This window comes from Typopeltis vanoorti, chromosome 10, assembly GCF_054136105.1.
Source record: "Typopeltis vanoorti isolate ZY-2024b chromosome 10, IOZ_Tvanoo_1.0, whole genome shotgun sequence".
NCBI lineage: Eukaryota > Metazoa > Arthropoda > Arachnida > Uropygi > Thelyphonidae > Typopeltis > Typopeltis vanoorti.
The window spans coordinates 113156920-113177291 of NC_143558.1; the positions used below are offsets into that span (position 1 = coordinate 113156920).

Consider the following 20372-nt stretch of genomic DNA (forward strand, 5'->3'; position numbering starts at 1 on the left):
GATATTTCATGTGCAAATATCTTCACTACTTGTATATAGAGGCTAATGACTTTGCATCAGTTGTCTTAGAAGAGTTTCCATCTATTGGAGAAAAGGCAATTAAGACACTTCTACCATCTAGGATCCTGACTCTGGACCATGGGGGGGGGGAGAGAAACTTATTGCAACACCGTTGACCCTTGCAGGCAAGCCCACTAGCCAATTGATCCTGGCTGGGCCATCCAGGATCCCCCTTTCCGAGTGTCCACAGGTCGCACCGCATGGCACCTGTGGACATTCCATGTGGGGCACCTGTTCGTGGTGGAGGGGACCTCCCAGTGATGGTACTGGCCGTTTTCATTCTTTCTCTTTTTCTTTGCTTTTCTTCCCATATTCTTTACTATACTTCTCCTGAGTCTTTTTCACTATCCTTTTTCCAGACCACCATCACTGGGATCCAACACCCTGCAGTGCGATCTGTGGACATCCAGAAAGGGGGATCCTGGTAGTCTTGCATTACTTTGGCCCCTACTTCGGCAAGACAGGTGGTCCTGGATGGCCCAGCCAGGATCAATCGGCTAGTGGGCTTGCCTGCAAGGGTCAACGGTGTTGCAGTAAGTCTCTCACCCCATGGTCCAGGGTCGGGATCATAGACCTGCTGCAGTGCTAGTATAGTGTCCAGGGTAGCCCTGGCGTTCCACTCCTGAGCGCAGTCTTTGCTTGCCGGGTAGTGGGCGTCCATATGTAGCTCCGTGGTGGGTGGGGAGCTCTGGCGCCAAATTAAAAATTCCTTAAATATGAATTCTTCATCCTCAGATGTTTCAGGGACCCTAACAAAGTCCCAACCAAGTACTGATAATAAAGACAGCATATGGAAACAGAAGTAAGAAACAAAAAATATCGGATACTAACAATAAGAAACAAAAGATATCGGATACTAACAAAAATGTACCAACCTTTTTAATCATTCATGCAACAAGTGAAAAACCAATTGGGAAAATGTCACCCTTCTTTATCCAAAAAGGTTTAGAAGGACTGGCAGGACCTCCCAAAACTGTCAAGAAATTGCGTTTTGGTGATATCCTCGTGGAAACAGTGTGCAAACAACATTCTGAGAAACTACTGAGAGCAACGACAATGGGTGAAATACAAATTGCAGTAACACCTCACTCAATTCCAGTAAAGGAGTGATATCAGAATGGGATCTCCTTGAGGTTCCTGATGAGGAGATATGTTCAGAGCTTAAAGATCAAGGAGTGACGGGTGTGAGGTGCATCCTGATACATAGGGATGGTCGCCTGGTCTCAACCAAGAACATCATCCTTACTTTTGATACACCTAGGTCTCCAACATCTGTAAAAGCATGGTATCTCAGCTGTCCTGTTAGAATGTACATCCTTATACATCCTTAACCTGCTGAGATGCTTTAAATGTCAAAGATATGGACATGCCCAAACTGCCTGTCGTGGTTCTACTATCTGTGCGCGATGTGGTAGTAAAGAACATGAAAATAAATCTTGCTGTGAAAAAAAAGTTAAATGTGTCAACTGTCAGGGAGATCATCCAGCATACTCTCATGCATGTCAGAAATGGAAAGATGAAAAAGAGATATAAAAAACAGAACAAAACATAACATATCAGGATGCAAAAAGAAAGCTAGCCACCATTATACCTGTTCTACGATCCTCTTATGCTGAAAAAGTAACAAAAAAGTGCCAACAGCAACTCAAACATGTATGTCTATTCCACCATATCTGAACTTTACGATCACAAGTGCTTCTCTGTTGAGTGCATTAATCACAAGACCTATGGCCTTACTCTAGAGACAACTTCAAAAATGGTCCCATTCAATGAAAACTCATCTGTCAAAAAAATTATGGTGAAGACCACTCAAAGATAAACCACCAGACACTCGCACAGAAAAAATGGATACCTCGATACCCACTGAAAGCAAACTAAGCATACCAACTGACAATAACACATTTCATGTTTTGAACACTCTGCCAGAGGAAGAGATGGACACTGGCCATCCATACTTCCCTAAATCAGTGGATAAATATAATCCGACAAAGGTAAGCCCTCAACCGCTTGAAAACCAGACAAGTCACTAAAATCAAAATGATAGGAAAATTTTTACAATGGAACTGTCATGGGATCCGCTAGAATATTGACAGTATCAAGATGTTGTTGCAGAAACGCAAACCTTTCTGTTTCTGTTTACAGTAAACTTACTTAAGACACAATGAGGACTGTACCTTTAGGAATTTCACTGTTGTACGTAAGGATAGAACTGGAGATGGCCCTGCTCATGGAGGAGTAGCTATCCTAGTGGGCAATCATACTCCTTTCCATCAGGTCCAACTTAATACTTCTCTGGAAGCAGTAGCGATTCACTTTTCTGTGGGATTCCTTATTACAGTATGTTCAATTTATTTACCACCAAATGCTGAGTTAAATGAAATTGATCTTGATAACCTTATCTCGCAACTGCCTGAACCCATACTTTTGATGGGTGACCTTAACGGTCACAATACTCTGGAGTAGTGCCAACATTAATAGATGAGGTCGAATCATTGAAAAATTTCTTGATAATAAGAACCTTTCCCTTCTAAATAATAAACTCAATACTTTCTTCCATATGCCTACCTGCTCATATTCTGCAATTGATCTTACAATCTGTTCCCCTTCCGTTCTTCTACTGCTCGTGTGGGACGTTGAAGAGAACATATATGGAAGTGATCACTTTCCTGTTCTTTGTACGATGTCCTCACAGAAACCATGTTCACCCACATGGATACCTATATGGAAAATGGACCAGGCTGACTGGAACACTTTCTCTCATCTTGCAAAATTTAATGCTGATGCCATCAGTCAAACACCTATCAATGAAGCTGTAAAATATATAACAGAATGCATTGTCCAGGCAGCAACAACCTCCATCCCAAAAACATCATCTCGATTTCCAGTCTATCCAAAGCCTTGGTGGAACGCAGAATGTCAAGCAGCCAAAATGGAGCATATTTTGTAGATACCCCACCACATCAAATTTAATAGCTTTCAAGCGTGCTCGAGCCAAAGCACATTTTGTAAGACATCAGAGTCAAAAACAATCATGGATCCAATTTACTACATCAATTAATCAAATGACCAGTCCAAAAATTGTATGGGATAAAATCCGGAAAATGAAAGGCAGATATAGTACACATTGTTTGTCCACCTTAGACTATAATGAAAGTGTTCTTGCTGATCCCAAAGCTATTGCAGATACTTTGGGAGAAATGTTTGCTAAAATCTCAGCAACAGCTTCATGTTCTCTGGAATTTTTTAATACTGAAAGAGCAGCAAGAGAAACAAAGGCTTAATTTTTCTACCAACATTCTTCATCCATTTGTCAAGGAGGAACTAAAGAGAGCTTTCCTACAATCTCACCCTAGTGCAGTAGGTTCTGATGACATCCATTATGAAATGATAAAACATCTATCATCATCTTCTCTTATTATACAATAGAATACTTGCAGAGGAAGAGTTTCCAAATTCTTGGCATAAGTCAATTGTCATTGCTATCCCAAAACCAGGAAAAGATCCAACACAAGCAAATAATTATCGACCCATTGCTCTGACCAGCTGTCTTTGTAAGATACTAGAGAAAACAGTTAATGCCAGACTTCTCTGGTATTTAGAAAGCAACAGTCTTCTTTCCAATACACAATGTAGTTTCCGTAGACATCGATCAACTGTAGACCATTTAGTTCGGTTAGAAACTTGTATAAGAGATGCATTTCTGAAGTGAGAACATCTTGTCTCTGTTTTTTTTTGACATGGAAAAAACTTATGACACAGCCTGGAGATATGGCATATTAAAACACATGTATAACCTAGGTCTCAAAGGATACCTCCCTATATTTATCAAAAACTTTCTGTCCAGGCGAACTTTCCAAGTCAGAGTGGGAAGATATCTCGACCATATCTTCAAGAACAAGGTGTTCCCCAAGGCTCTGTCTTAAGTGTAACCCTTTTTGCTATTAAAATCAACTCAATCATTGAACAGCTTCCTCCCACTGTAGACAATGCTCTATATGTTGATGACTTCACAATTTACTGTCACTCATGTAACATGAAGGTAATTGAAAGACAACTTCAGCAAGCAATTGATCATGTCTCTTCTCTCTGTGGGCTCTTAATAATGGGTTTAGGTTTTCAACAGAAAAAAGTTTCTGTGTACACTTCTGTCGAAAAGGCACTCATCACCCAGATCCTGAACTAAGAATGGGACCTACTGTTATTCCAGTAACTACTGAAACCAAATTCTTGGGACTCATTTTTGACAGAAAACTCGCATTTCTAGCACACATTCGTCAACTAAGAGAAAAATGCAAAAGAACTTTGAACCTCCTTTGCACTCTATTGTCTATTGCAGTGCTTCCCAACCGACGTGCTTTAGCACACTGGTGTGCTGCAAAAAATTTAACTGCAAAGTCCTGATTATGGGGCGACGGTACCAGAGGGCTAGACTGCCGAGTGGTTCCCTTTTTGCTTTATTGCTCTTTTCTAGCTACGCACATGTGAAGGCGACCTCCCAAAATGTCATAGGTGCCATTCATCCCTCCCTCACATTTTGCATCTACGATTCAGAAGATCATTGCTCTGCTTCAGTTCCAACTGTCATTAATAGGCATTTTCCTAACACAGTTTTGCGTGTTCTGGTATTTTGGATGCCCTAGTTACAATGCCTATTTGATATCCTCAATTATAATGTGGTATTTTTAGTTTCACGTGATCTATATCTTTCTATTCAATGGCTTCTTTATTTGCATATATTTTAATTCTATTAAATTTAATTTTATAAAATAAGTGTTCTAAAAATTTAATCACAGTTTCACTCAGTCAAATCTGACAATTTAGTTCATAGATGCGATATAAAAACTATGTCAAATATCAATTGCTGAGGATGTATGGATTAGGTATTTTCATTCCATTTGTTTTGTTTACTTTCACATAAGAAGACTTATCTGAAACAAATATCTAGCTGGAATGTTTATGTATTATAATGCAAAAATATTTGAAAGAAAGATCTTATTAATTGAAAGCCTGTATGAAATAGAAGAAATTAATCACGTTAACAGAAAAATGTTCCTTCATAGTGTGTCGTGAAATTATTTATGCTTGTGAGGTGCACCATGAAATTATTTATGCTTGCGAGGTGTGCTGTGATGTGAAAAAAGTTGGGAAGCACTGCTCTACTGGGTGGGGTGCTGATCGAGCTTCGTTGCTCCATCTTTATCGTGCACCAGTACGTTCAAAGCTGGATTATGGGTCCCAAGTCTATGGTTCGGCAAGACAGAGTAACCTACGATGGTTGGATTCCATCCATCAGGGTATACGAATAGCTACTGGTGCCTTTCGCACCTCACCCACTCCAAGTCTCTATGTAGAAGCAAATAAAAAGTCTATGGTTCGGCAAGACAGAGTAACCTACGATGGTTGGATTCCATCCATCATCAGGGTATACGAATAGCTACTGGTGCCTTTCGCACCTCACCCACTCCAAATCTCTATGTAGAAGCAAATAAACCAGCTCTATCACTTCGACGGAAACAGTTGTCTTGTAATTACGCCCTAAAAATAAAATCTCTCCCAGATCACCCTACATGGAATAGTATCTTCTCTCTGCATTGGGAAGCTCAATATCACACACATCAAACTGCTATACATCCTTTTGGTATGCATATTAAAGAAACTGTGCAAGCCATTAGTATAAATGTTGACAACATTACCTACACTAAACATGACAGCATTCCTCCATGGCAGGTTTGCACACCATCCTGCAATCTCTCACTTTGTCAACCACAGAAATCTTATACCCCATTTACCTGCAATTGTTTAATGCACACAGAGCAGCACACGCTGATTTCTCACCCATCTATACTGATAGTTCAAGAACTAACACTTCTGTTGGCTGTGCTGCTGTATTTCCTGACATTATTATCTCTCAAATCAGATCCCACCTGATTGCAGTAATTATACAGCAGAGTTACATGCCATTCAGCTTGCACTTGTGCATATAAAACAAAACTGCTACCAAAAGTGTATAATTTATACACTCATTGAGCTCTTTACAGGCTATCTCCTCTCCTATGTATAATCCTCATCCAGTACTTTATGAAGTGCTACACATGCTTCACAAAATGAAAATCCTTAATTTCGATGTTCAGTTCTGCTGGATTCCCAGCCACATCGGAATCAAAGGAAATGAGGCTGCAGATACAGCTGCAGCTGCTAAATCAGCCCATACCTTCTCCACATACTATTTGACAGTTCCATATTGCTCAGTGGGAGTTAACATGGCAAGAATCATCAACAAAAAATTATATATCATTAAACCCGAAATTAAACACTGGCATTCTAGTCAATGTACAAAGAGAAGAGAGGAGGTTATCCTTGCTAGGCTCCGCATAGGTCACAGTCACTTTACGCATTCTCATTTATTGAGAGCTGATGATCCTCCCATATGTGAAAAATGCAACACACATCTCACTATTCATCATATTCTGGTAGATTGACAAAAATTTACATGAGAGAAGAATGAAATTTTCAGCTGTCTAACCAAGCCATATGCACTCAGGGAAATGCTAGCATACTCAGGCAAATTGCATGATGTTTTTAATTTTTTAGAAAGAATTAATTTGTACAAATACATTTGATCATAAATTTGTTTATATGTAAATACTTTTTTTTTTTTTTGCTTAACTTAACTTTTATACATATATATCATTCATTAGGTTAAATCTGACCAATTATATATTACCATGGGCCTTGATCTTGTATATTTGTATCTCCTTGCTGTAATTTTGTTAATATGTAAATACCATAATGCTAAACATAAATTTTATGCATCAATGCTGTATAATTCCTTTCTGACTCTTTAAGTATTAGTATAATAATGTTTGTTGTAATCTTATTAGGTGTAGATACTGCTTTCCTTGACTTGTTTTGTATATACATATGTTAACCTATACTACTTATCTATTTATGTACTGCTGAAATCTCTGCAGTAATTTTGTTTATATGTAGATACTGCATCACTTAACGTACATTTTGTGTATGCATCTTATTTACTACTTTATTTTTCGAATAATTATGTAGTGCTGTAGGACATCTTACCTATTTGTGTACTTTCTAGTAATTCTGTTTATATGTATTCTAAATTCTGTTTCTACCGCATTGCTAAATTTAATTTTCATCCATGCATATTGTATAATAATCCCATTTTGCCTATTTTTTGTACTGCTATTATAATTTTACATATATATAGGTACTGCATTTCTTGGCTTAGTGTTTCATATATTAGTATTAACTTATATTGTTAACTATTTTTGCATTACTGTAATAACCTCTGACCTTGTGTGTTGCTGTGTGCCCTCCACAGCAGTTCTGTTTACCTAGAGATGCTGCTTTGTGAAACTAGATTCTTGTACAGACATATTGTTTACAATTTTCTGTAAATGCTAATGTAACCTTTAGTATGGCACAGTATGACCTTTGTAGTTTTTGTGCCAAATAAACTATAACCCAACCAACCATCTGCCAACTTATCTCTGTAAACAGCTTTCTCGTTGATGTTCATGATCAAGAATTTGAAGATGTCATGTTTATTATTATTATTCGTGACACCTCCAAGGAGTCTGAAAACTCATCGCGGGAGGACACCCACTGTACATCTCTCCTTCTCCACCACTACCCAACCTCTACTATCAATCAACTACATCAGCATCATCTACCGCCCACCACCACCACCAGCAGAAGTATTTTTTGTCTGTAAATTGCGTGTGTTCTGAAGGGCCAATTTGTCTGTATGCGGGATGAAAAACCTGAGTTTCCGGGAGAAAAACCCTGCCACATCCGTATGAGATCGGCTAACTCACCTTCAATTGAAAAAGTCCATATATAAAGATTCCTCCCGTCATGACTGGAATCTAACTCAAGCCTTTTCCAATTGAAGGGTACAATGTACCGTCGTCCTTCCATTTGTGCTACGGAGGCGCTAAAATGTTTAAAAAAGTCTTGATCGGGAATTACATGTAGCTCTTTCAAGCACTGATGTAGACTTAAAAAAAGTTCTGTTTGAGGAAACAGGATTGAGTCTCTCATTGAACAAATTAATTATTATTTGACTTCGTGATCATTTTGTAATGGCAGTGCAATAATAAATTATGAAATTTAAATTCTTTTTTTTTCTTTATTTTCTCACTAAGTTCTAAAATAAAACTGGCAGTGGGCATTAGTATCCACCTTTTATACCATTTATTACAGCCTACATCAGTCAAGACGTGACTTGCATCCATATTTCATTATATCATACTCTTGTTATGATATAATGAAAGATCTTTATTACGAAGAATCGCATTCCAGTTTTTCAAAATTCATTTGGTGCTCCCATGCACAATGTGAAGTTAAGAGTTTGCAAGAAATGGTACATATAATGATTATTGTGCTGTGATGCAAAAAAAAATTGGGAAGCACTAACTTCATACCATCCTGCAATGGGATAACAACAACAACCTATTCACCTTCAGTGCTTCCAAATACAGTTTGCCTGTTTTCTCACAAAAAAAGAACTTAGTTCTTCTCCACTTAGTTTTCATAACATGCAGCACTGTTAAGTTCTATTTTGGAACTTAACAACTGAGACCAGATCTATCTTTTTAGATTGGCAGTTACTCCATCCTTATCATTTACTCTATCTGAACAATATTGACTTCATTGTCTCAAGCCATTATGTGAATGCATGGAATGTGCATATCCCACATTTTTAACATAGCAAAAAACTTTTCTAATAATCATCTTACTTGTGTGACTCCCAAAGAAATGCTGCCCATCTCTCCTACATTCTCCTCATGCTAGCTGCCATACCATATCTTTCTCTTAGTTCTGACCAGGACTCCAAAAAAACAAATTAAATCTACTAGCCGCAAAAAAATTTTACTTCTTCAAGCTTATTTAATTTTTAAAATTTAATTCTTACTACACATTGCACATAATTATACAGAAATATCTTTTCCTTTCAACGTTGGTTTAAAATGTACTCCACTAACGCCTGATGTTTATTTACATAAGGGTTTCATACGTCCTGCAGTGTGGCTTTTCCTGAATAAAGTACTGCCGAGAGGGGCTATTGTGCATCATCAATATCGGGGCAGAGGGCTCCGCTGATGAACTCAGTTTCCCTTTTATTAAATTCATATGACTAAAACCTCAATCACGTGACACTAAGTAATGTGCATTTAAAATATAGTTAATATTTATGATACACATTACTTAGCGTTCATATTATTTTAAGAACATAAATGCTTAAAGCTAAGAATTATCCTTGTTACAAGGTCCTAGAGAAATGTGTATCAGTAATGGTCTCTTTATTTAATTTCTTTTGTTTCCTAGGATTCTGTGACACTTAATGCAACCTTTTCTAGTTTTAAACGAGTGTATTTGAATATATTTAACGATAAAAAATGATGTAATATTTTAAGTGTATATGTATATAGTTTTAATAAAGAAAAATACATTTACTCTGGATATGCACAGATGTAAATCAGCGCTACTGCTTATTTTCATGTTATAATAAAATACTGCATAATTAATCATTGTGCATTACTGCCGAAATTATTTTAACATGCTACGTACCTCAGACATTCCGTAACTGTATGTGTGCATGTTAATATGCAGTGTGAATTTCGATAGCAGTATTATATTTCCGACATTGGTTGGTAGTTTTAAATTGTTTGCGCTTGTAACGAAAGAAAGTTCGTGTAGGTGAAGTGCTTGCGCGTCTCCAAGCTGTTAAATCACGTGCTCAAAGTTAGCCAATAAAAGTATACACTGTTTGGCGCCAAGTTTTACATGCTCTTTGCTTGTTAATCTTAACGTGTGTTTAGTCGATGTTATAAATTCGGTTAAAGAAAATAAAATGCATTCGCGTGAGAGAAGACGATTGTCATTAACCAAAGCAGCAGAGTCTTGTCTGAAACTTACCGATTTTTGGTAATTCTTTTTTTGTTTTGTTAGCTTCTGTTATATGTACAGTTGGACTGTACATATAGCAAACATAGCGTTAACAGTATAATTTGCCCATCTAAGGTGCATGCAACCTAGAATGCTAGTCTCCTGATTTTGACATTTATTGTTCGATGTTTATTTGTTAGTTTAATACGTCGTGCAGTGTAAAATTGGAAATTAATCTGTTTGCCATTTTACCATCCTCTCAATCCAGAGACTGAGATTATGTTCCATGAAAAGCGCTAGTTACACACAGTTGCTGCTAAAGGAATCAATGAAGATCACGTTGAGGTGTTTCCACTACATTCAGTTACTTCATTGTAACTTTCGTATCGCATTCCTTTTAAATTAAGTCTGTTTACACGTGCTAGTTGTTTATATATAATATATAGGCTTATTTTTGAAAAGATGTGATCAGTCGCTAAGTGAAGTCCTTGAATTGCAAATAGTCTCGTGGTTATCAGCCTTTAATTTTTATTCTTTGTGATTTTTTTTAATCCCACATTCAGTAAAAATTTGTCGAGAAAAATGAAAGTCCTAATTTATAAACATTCCTACTAGAGAATTTAATCATAAACTTGCTAGATAACCTATAATTTCTGTTTGAGAATGTACTAGAATATATTTAACGATTAAAATGCTGTGATATTTTAAGTGTATATAACTTTAATAAGAAAAATACATCTATGTTTGCATTAACCATCATATAATGCTGCTTTGTTTAGCCATTCGCATTTTTAACCTTATAAAATATTGAAATATCTGAATTTTTTTAAAAGAATTTTCGTATGGACGAAAATCGTACATCATACAAATCAGTTGTGTTATTTAAAAAGTAATTACTGTTGCATGATGTCTTCATGGAGGCCAGTCTCATTGCTTGGTAGGCACTCTACACTACATAAACACTGCACAATCCAGTCTGCATTACTACACAGTTTGTTTGCAGGTGATAAACAAAAAAAAATGTTAGCCTGCAACAAGCAAAGATTTCTCCAGTCCTCATGACAATCAACAATTCAACTCATGCATGCTCTGATGGTGTGTGTGTGTGTGTGTGTGTGCTTGCCTGGTTGGCCAAGTGGTTTGCATATCCTCTCTCCAGCCAAAAGACTGCAGGTTTGAATCCTGCCGTGGGCATGGATGTTTGTGATTGTCTGTGGAAATACTAGTGATGGTGGTGGGCAGTTGATGTAGTTGCGGTTCATTTGTAGTTGGTAGATTGCGTGGTGGAGACAGATGTAGAGTAGGTGCCTCCCTCAATGAGTCTTTGGACTCCCTGGAGGTGTCACATAATAATAATAATTTACTATAAATCAGCCGCATCATAGAAAACCATGCACAGTTTCGTATTATAGTGTAGCGTGAACAATAGATCAAATAATATAGGTGGATGGGTAGTGTATACTGACCTGAGTTCCTAGACTCGATGAAGCATAATCATAATAAATGAAAAATTGAAATAATTATTAGGTGAAGTAATAATCTTAGTATTATGTGATACTGTTTGATTTTTAATTGTGCAGTCTGTGAAATCCCATAAATAAATAGTCTAATTATACAATATAATTTTTGTTTATTACTTAAATGTATACCCATAAAGAAATTTCTTAATGTAAATTGAATTATCTGACATAATACATATACACTAGTATTAACAGTATTTAATTGCTTACTCATGTACATCTTATTTTATGATGTTATTCTTGGCTGATCACAAATTTAATACCTGTTTACTTTATTGATGAGTATTCTTTGGGATAAATGATGGATTGAAAGCTTTTTCAATGGCAACTCATTTAAAAATCTCTCAAATGAGTTGCCATTTGAAAGATTTTCAGATACACTTCAAAGTATGACAATATTCTTTACAATAAATTATAGCACTTTTACTTGGGGGAAGAGGGGAGATCATGGCCATTTTCTTCTTTTCCTCTTTTGGAAAAAGGCATAGTCTCGAAAATTGATTATTATTTTTATGTGATTCATCCAAGTGATCAAATGACGCATTGCAGGAGAGCACTCTACACACCTACTGCTTAAATCTCCAACTACACTACTGTCCACCAACATTTTAAGATTAAGAATTTTATAAAATGTTAATAATTTATCATCATAAAATTCCTGACATGATAGGGGTGTACAGGATATAATAATACTACATGAAAAACTTACATCTTCCTATCTACAAAACTTACAAACTTCCTGTCTACAGTTTTCCTCCAAATCAAGACAAAACTACCTGTCAAGACTTCCAACATTATCAGATCTTATATTTCTGTCTTCTGAGGCACTTTTTACTGTATCAATCCAGCTATATCTTGGTCTTCTTCTGGGTCTTTTTCCTGCTAACGTGGCAGAGAACACTTGTTTTGCTACCATACCACCTGAGATTAGCTCTGGTAACACATTCCAGGATGCTAACAATGTCCTAATAACTTGTTAAATTATTTAAGGCCTAAGCCATTGGATTTATTTAACAGTCATGATAAATTTATTTATTGGTAAGGAATTAATAAAATCTTAGTTTATCTTTAGTTAAATAGTACTTGGAGTTACCATAGGTTATTGGATAAATTTCTATTTTCTTTAGATTGTATTCACAGAATTTGCCAATTCCTTCTATAAGTCATGGAATGTATCATCTTCTAGACCTGAATAAATGAAAAGAAAGTCACATATTCACTTATTTTTCATTCGTTTATTTAAAATTTTTACTGAAAAATTAGCTTAAACATGCATTGGGGGAGGGGGGGGTCATAACTGTCAAACATAAAAATAAAATTTTTATGTTTGACAATGATATATAAACATGTATTAGATTCATGTTGATTGACTTTGCATAGAACAACTCCACTCTAGATGGTACGGTTTATTGTTTGGAATCTTGATTAAAATTTGTTGTCATCTCTAGATAAGACTGTTAAGCAAAATATTACAAAATATAATAGTACATTATATTTTGTAATGCTACTAGTAACAAACTTAATCTACAGTATATATGTTGAGAATGCATCAGTGTTCAGCTGCTGTCATAGTGATGACAGTTAAACACATAATTTTAAGATTCATTATATAAGAATACCATGTAAATGGGCATTTTTAAAATTTATATGACTTACAACCAATTTTAATTGCTTGTATGATTTGGAGAGGACACTGTTTATTACATGTGAACCAGTTGAGTATAATTAGGTAAGCTTTCTGTATTCCGTCTGTAAACTACCCCTTTCACTAGTTTCTTAATTGAAATATGACATTGAGTAATTTTAATGTAGAATTTTGTTTCCTTGTCTAGGAAACGGTGCCAGGTAACAAAAGTTATACCAACAGATAAAGGACTGAAAGCTTTATCTCCTAATAAGGAAAATAGTTCTAGGTAAGTGTTTTTTTTTTTTTTTAATTGTCCCGTGGGGGGGGGGAGAAATTATCCTTTATCGAAGATATTCTACCAGGCAAAAGCAGTCAGACTTAGAACACTGTCTTGTATACAGCTGATTTAGTGTTTTGGCTAATTTCTCTATTATTCCATAATAATTTTAGTTTAATCCTTTATCCAAGTGTGTGCAAACAAAGTTTGCACCTGAAAGTATCTTCAGAACTGGGGTAAAGTGGTACAACACCAGGCAACTCCTTGCAAAGGTGGAGCAAGCTACCAACACTCCTATCTCAGTATCTCCCATAATGCAAAACACATCTCCTTGCGGATATGTATAATGTTATGCATTAAGGGAAGGGCCACAACTAGTTGAAACTTCAGACTAGTTTCGACCTTTATTGAGGTCTCTTCAGTGGGAGCCAAGCCCAAGTGGAGATACCAAGGCAGAAGCATTAGCAAAGTCATCTCCTCCTATAGGAGCTGCCAAACGGTGTGCCACCTTTTTATTAAATTACTCTGGATTTAGAGAAAGATGGTGAAAGTTTATTTTTCACTTGGTCAGACTATAATAATTTTAGTTTAATCCTTTATCAAAGTGTGTGCAAGCAAAGTTTGCGCCTGAAAGTATCTTCAAGACTGGGGTAAAGTGGTACATCTCCTCCTATAGGAGCTGCCACTCCTATAGGAGGAGATGACCTTGCTAATGCTTCTGCCTTGGTATCTCCACTCGGGCCTGGCTCCACTAAAGAGACCTCAGTAAAGGTCGAAACTAGTCTGGGTAGTGGCCCTTCCCTTAATGCATAACATTATACATATCCGCAAGGAGATGTGTTTTGCATTATGGGAGATACTGAGATAGGAGTGTTTGGTAGCTTGCTCCACCTTTGCAAGGAGTTGCTCGGTGTTGTACCACTTTACCCCCAGTCCTGAAGATGCTTTCAGGCGCAAACTTTGTTTGTACACACTTGGATAAAGAGGATTAAAAACTAAAATTATTATAGTCTGACCAAGTGAAAAATAAACTTTCAACATCTCTATTATTCCATATAAATTATTCAATTTGCTTCCTACTGTACCAGCTCTTCACTTAACATTGTGCCTAAATAGCTGAAATGTTTTACTTGTTCTGTGGGTTCTCCATTCACAATGCAGTTGATATTTTCAATGCTTCAGTCTATTTTCATTGTCTTTGTCTTGTTATTGCCGACCCTCGTGCCATATCTATTACAACAGTTATTCAATTTAGTCAGGGCATCTTGCAGACTTGTAGCGGATTTATTTAGAAGTGTAACATCCACATAAAGCAAAGAGCTGAGATTAAAATCTGCAATTTTGATATCAGGTTTAATACCACGTTCCTTCATAATGATCCATATAGATAATAAATAACAGAGGGGACAATGTACATCCATGTCTGACACCAGATTTAACATTAAACCATCTTCCTGTACTTCCTTCAATTCTAACTGTTGACTTACAACTCAAATAAAGACTAAGTATTGCTTGATATAATGGCACCTTGTCATATGCCTTTTCTAGATTTACACTTAAATACAGATCTTCGTTGCTATATTTCTATAATTTCTCAACTATTTGTCGTAAAGTGAAAATCTCCTGACAGCATCTATTTGGCCTCTAAATCCAGCTTGTTCTTCAAGCTTCTCTTCTGCAATCCTTCTCAACCATTTCTCAAGTATATATCTTACCAGGAACACTCAGTAGAGAGATAAGTCTATAATTCTGACATTCAATTTTATTTCCTTATATATATATATATATATATATATATATATATATATATATATATATATATATATAAGGAAATAAAATAGTACCTATATATATATAGGTACTATGAGAGCTCTAGTAGTAAGACTTATACGTTGGTTAGACATAACTGGTAATTAATTTACGGAATTAACAACGCATATGAAGTATTTAATTAAAGATAACTTTAATGAATCACTTCTATATTTCGGCAATGTCACATTGCCATCTTCAGGAACATAAAGATATGGTATGTGCACTAAGGAACTAACAAAGCAAATGAGGAAGAAAGTAAGAAACTAATTTTGTTCCTAAAGTCCTAATGGTGCCCTCTTGTGGGCTAATTTGGTAGTCTTGGCAGTTGGGCTGAAGTTCTCATAATGAAAGTCTCCCAAATTTGGGGCAGTTTCATGCACCCAAATTTGTTGAGGTTAGGAACGTTTTTTAGAGCTGCTGAAGATTCTTTGAATAATCTTTCGTATTTAAACTTGCTGCGATGGATTATTTTTGTTTTCTTCCAACGAATTTTTTGGTGGGTATCTAAGGCATGGTCTGCCAACCCAGAGCGGCTGTACTGGTGAAACTGGATGTAGTCTTGGTGTTCTGAAATCCTGATATTTGTTGTTCTGCCTGTTTGGCCAAAGTAGGACAATTTGCAGCTGCAAGGGACCTGGTATACACCAGGTAGGTCTTTGGTAGAGCGGATAAGGGATGCCAACTTTTTATATGGTCTGTAACAGGAAGTAAGGTCATATTTTTTGAGGATATTAGTTATTTTTTCAGAGGTGCCCTGGATGTAGGGGATAGTGATAGACTTGGTGTAGTCTTTATTGTGGAGGGGGGGGGGGGGTTGTGGTTTACAGGTTAGATTAGAACTATCCACAGACTCCTTAAGAAGGTCACTTCTTGGCCTGTGGAAGTCACCAACAAACTTAAACCTTATAACTCTAGACCCCCCCCTCCCCCCCGATTATATGGACTCCCAAAAATACATAAACAAAATGTGCCATTGCGTCCCATAGTGGATGGCATTGATTCCCATACATATAAATTAGCCAAACATTTAGCCAAAACGCTCACACACTACACTGGCAACACACCATCACACATAAAAAACTCAGCCCACTTTAAAGCCAGTATAGAAAACCTCACACTCCAACACACTGACATAATGGTCAGTTTTGACGTCTCCTCCCTATTTGCTAATGTCCCACTCAAAGAAACCCTTGAGCTCATCCAAGCCAAGTTTCCTCCCGATATCTCAGCCCTATTTCAGTTCACAATGAACTCAGGCTATTTCGTTTGGCAAGGAAAGTTCTACAAACAGATAGAGGGGACAGCCATGGGTTCACCACTTTCCCCACCCTTGGCCAATTTCTTTATGGAGACATTTGAAGAGAAAGCCTTAAACTCCGCCCCACAAAAACCCACTATTTGGCTTCGTTATGTGGATGATGTGTTTGCTATTTGGCCACATGGCTCAGACACACTCCACTCCTTCCTAACACACTTAAACAACCAACATCCCAGAATCCAGTTCACCTTAGAAAAAGAGGAAAACAACACCCTCCCCTTCCTAGACACTTTAATCACCCGCCAGCTTGATGGATCTTTGGTTTTCTCTGTTTACAGAAAACCCACCCACACTGGCAGATACATTCACCAGCAATCCCCCCCCCCCCTCACAACAATATGGGGTGATAAAAACACTATATAACAGGGCAAAATTAATCTGCTCAGATGACAAGGCCCTGACTATGGAACTAAACCACATCCTCAACACTTTCTTAGCCAATGGCTATAACCCCAAAAAAATCCAAAAAATACTAAAACCTGTAAACAACAACCCCCCTCCACAATAAAGACTAGACCAAGTCTATCACTATCCCCTACATCCAGGGCACCTCTGAAAAAATAACTAATATCCTCAAAAAATATGACCTTACTTCCCGTTACAGACCATATAAAAAGTTTGCATCCCTTATCCGCTCTACCAAAGACCAACCACTTCCCCTAGACCTACCTGGTGTATACCAGGTCCCTTGCAGCTGCAAATTGTCCTACTTTGGCCAAACAGGCAGAACAACAAATATCAGGATTTCAGAACACCAAGACTACATCCGGTTTCACCAGTACAGCCACTCTGGGTTGGCAGACCATGCCTTAGATACCCACCATAAAATTCGTTGGAAGAAAACAAAAATAATCCATCGCAGCAAGTTTAAATACGAAAGATTATTCAAAGAATCTTCAGCAGCTCTAAAAAACGTTCCTAACCTCAACAAATTTGGGTGCATGAAACTGCCCCAAATTTGGGAGACTTTCATTATGAGAACTTCAGCCCAACTGCCAAGACTACCAAATTAGCCCACAAGAGGGCACCATTAGGACTTTAGGAACAAAATTAGTTTCTTACTTTCTTCCTCATTTGCTTTGTTAGTTCCTTAGTGCACATACCATATCTTTATGTTCCTGAAGATGGCAATGTGACATTGCCGAAATATAGAAGTGATTCATTAAAGTTATCTTTAATTAAATACTTCATATGCGTTGTTAATTCCGTAAATTAATTACCAGTTATGAGAGCTCTGTTCCAATCATCAGGAATTCGTCCCTCTCTCCAGGCCTTCTGAACTATGCAGTGCAGCCACTATAAGACTTATACCTCTATACTTGAGCATTTCTGGTCGAATATCGTCTACTCCTGCTGCCTTTCCACATTTCAGGCTTTTGATGGCTTTTTCTGTTTCAAGTATGGATATGTATTCCTGACTGGATGTCTGTTGAGTGTTTTTTTTTTTTTACCACTGTGGTGTGATCACTGCTTGTTTCATTTAGCAATTTTCCAAAGTAATTATTCCATATTTCAAGGATATCTATTTCTCCCATTTTCATGTCACCTTTATCATCTCTGATTCCTTTTACAGCACTCTTTCCTCCATTTCTGAGCTTCTTCAACAACCTCTAGAACACCTTGCCACCCTCTTGATGTTTATTTTCTATGACTAAACAAACACGTAATAACCACAGTAATAAGTTTTAAAAAGTAAATATTTCATCCTAAGTATCTTAGGACATCGTCAGTACAGTTAATTCAAACAATACTGGGAATAACATACAGTTAGGGTGCATGATTACAATGGAATCCCAATATACGTGCAGTAGTCTGTTATAGAATTAAATTAAAATATATCTGGAGGGAAAAAAAAACAGATTACATTAAAATAAGATAACATATAAAAATTAATGTAATCTGTTGTTGTTTTTTTCCCCTCCCTCCAGATATATTTTAATTTAATTCTATAACACTCTACTGCATGCATATTGGGATTCCATTGTAATCATGTGTCCTAACTGTATGTTATTCCTAGTATTATTTGAATTAACTGAACTGACTATCTCGTAAGTTACTTAGGATGAAATATTTACTTATTAAAACTTATTACTGTGGTTATTATGTGTGTTTGTTTAGTCAGGAATTATCCACAGATTTCATTTTACAATAAATATTTCTTTTCTATGTTCTTACCAAAGTCTTCCCATGACTTTTGTAAGTAGGAAATGACAATCATTTCCTACCCTGCTAGTTAGATCCCCGACAAGAACCAACTTTTCCTTTTTCATTGTGCCAGTTGTTTTCTCTAAAGCCTCAAAAAAAATTCCTCCACTTCTATCTCAGTAGAACCTTCTTTGTGACCATAGGCACAAATAATTCTCATTGTCCAGTTCTCCATTCTGATATTTGCCCACATCACTCTACTTGAGACTGCCTGCCATTCAAGAAGATTAGCTTTGTATTTAGTGTTGATTACTATGGTTACTCATTCTTTTCCTTGATTGTCGTTGTCTGAATATAACATTTTGTATTTATTGCTCAGAAAGATCTCGCCAGTTTTTGTCACCCCTATCATGTTGATCTGATACTTATCCAATTCCTCAGCTAGCTCCATTTCTTTATCATTCAGGCTTCTTGTGTTGATAGTACTGATCTTGAACTCTGGTGATGCTGAGTTGGGGTGCATTTTAGGATTTGTTCCAGTAGCTGGTTTTTTGCTGTTTGCCCTGGTTCTCTGCCAAAATAACTGGGGCCTTTTAACCTTGTGTTGCCCCAGTCAGCATGAAATTTTGTCGTGTTGTACCATCATTCTATATTTTGGTTTAATCCAATAAGAATACAATTTAGTCGGATAAATTCCAAATAGCCAGCCCATCCTCTTTTGTTCAGTATCCAGGTAGATACCCAACAGGATGCACCACGAGAAGGTGAGGATTGGACATTAGGTCAGACGCCCTAGTCGGTTCTCCGCATTCCTTTAAAGGCTATGTGGAAATATCCTCTCAGTTATACAGCTTTGACCCTTAAGCACCCTTTTCACAAATATGATTACATAAACATTACCAATATGATGTTAATTCATACCTTGGCTTTGCTCTTTTTGATCAAAAAGGTTCAACTTTTCAGTCTTCTCTGAGTGAGAATAATTCCTCTACTTCTTCCTTATAGAATCTTCTCTATGACCAGAGGCACAAGTAAGGTTCATTGTACCAGTTCTCCATTTTTATGTTTGCCAATGTCACTCTACTTGAAATTGCTTGTCATCGAACTAGATTACCTTTATGTGTAGTATTGATTTCTATTGCAGCTCCTTCCTTTTGTCAATCGTTATTGTCTGAATATAATAGCTTATAGTTATTAATTATATAAAGAGCCAAAGGCTTCAATTCGGCAACATGAACCTATTTAAGTTAAGGGATATTACATCCCATATTGTTTCATAGCCAAATAAGAAACTCAAAGAGCTACATTCTGAATATAGAAACTATATAAAGTTCGGCGACTCCAAGCGTAAGCAAATACCTGGATAGTGCAACACCTAACACATTTGGTAGTGCAACACTGAAGCAACTCATAGTAAGGGTGGAGCAAGCCCCAATCACTATTCTTGGTTTACCAAAGAATAGTGATTTACCAAAAATAATGTGAAACCCAGCAGCTGTATTACTGATCTACATTTTGAGAGAAGGTCACTACCCAGACCGGTTTCAACTAGTTTGCTACAAACTTGGTATTACTAGGTCTACCTACTCACGGATGAGACCTCATTAAAGGTTGAAGCTGGTCTAGGTAGTGACCTTCTCTCATAATGTAGAACAGTAATACAGCTCCTAGGAGCTGGGTTTCACATTATTCTTGGGT

The 20372-nt window shown here is 36.9% G+C and overlaps 1 protein-coding gene across 2 annotated transcripts in view; it reads left to right on the forward strand.

Annotated features, from left to right (window-relative positions):
• Positions 1 to 20372, forward strand: part of Acf (ATP-dependent chromatin assembly factor large subunit) — a 383051-nt gene that overhangs the window by 60638 nt on the left and 302041 nt on the right. Inside the window, exons 1-2 of one of the 2 annotated variants that reach the window (XM_090399799.1) lie at positions 9909 to 10014; positions 13328 to 13408. In XM_090399799.1, coding sequence (XP_090255925.1) covers positions 9941 to 10014; positions 13328 to 13408 — 155 coding nt within the window. In that variant the 5' untranslated portion in view covers positions 9909 to 9940. Of the gene's footprint in view, positions 1 to 9908; positions 10015 to 13327; positions 13409 to 20372 lie in introns of those variants that run through there. The other variant, XM_090399798.1, reaches the window with a different exon arrangement.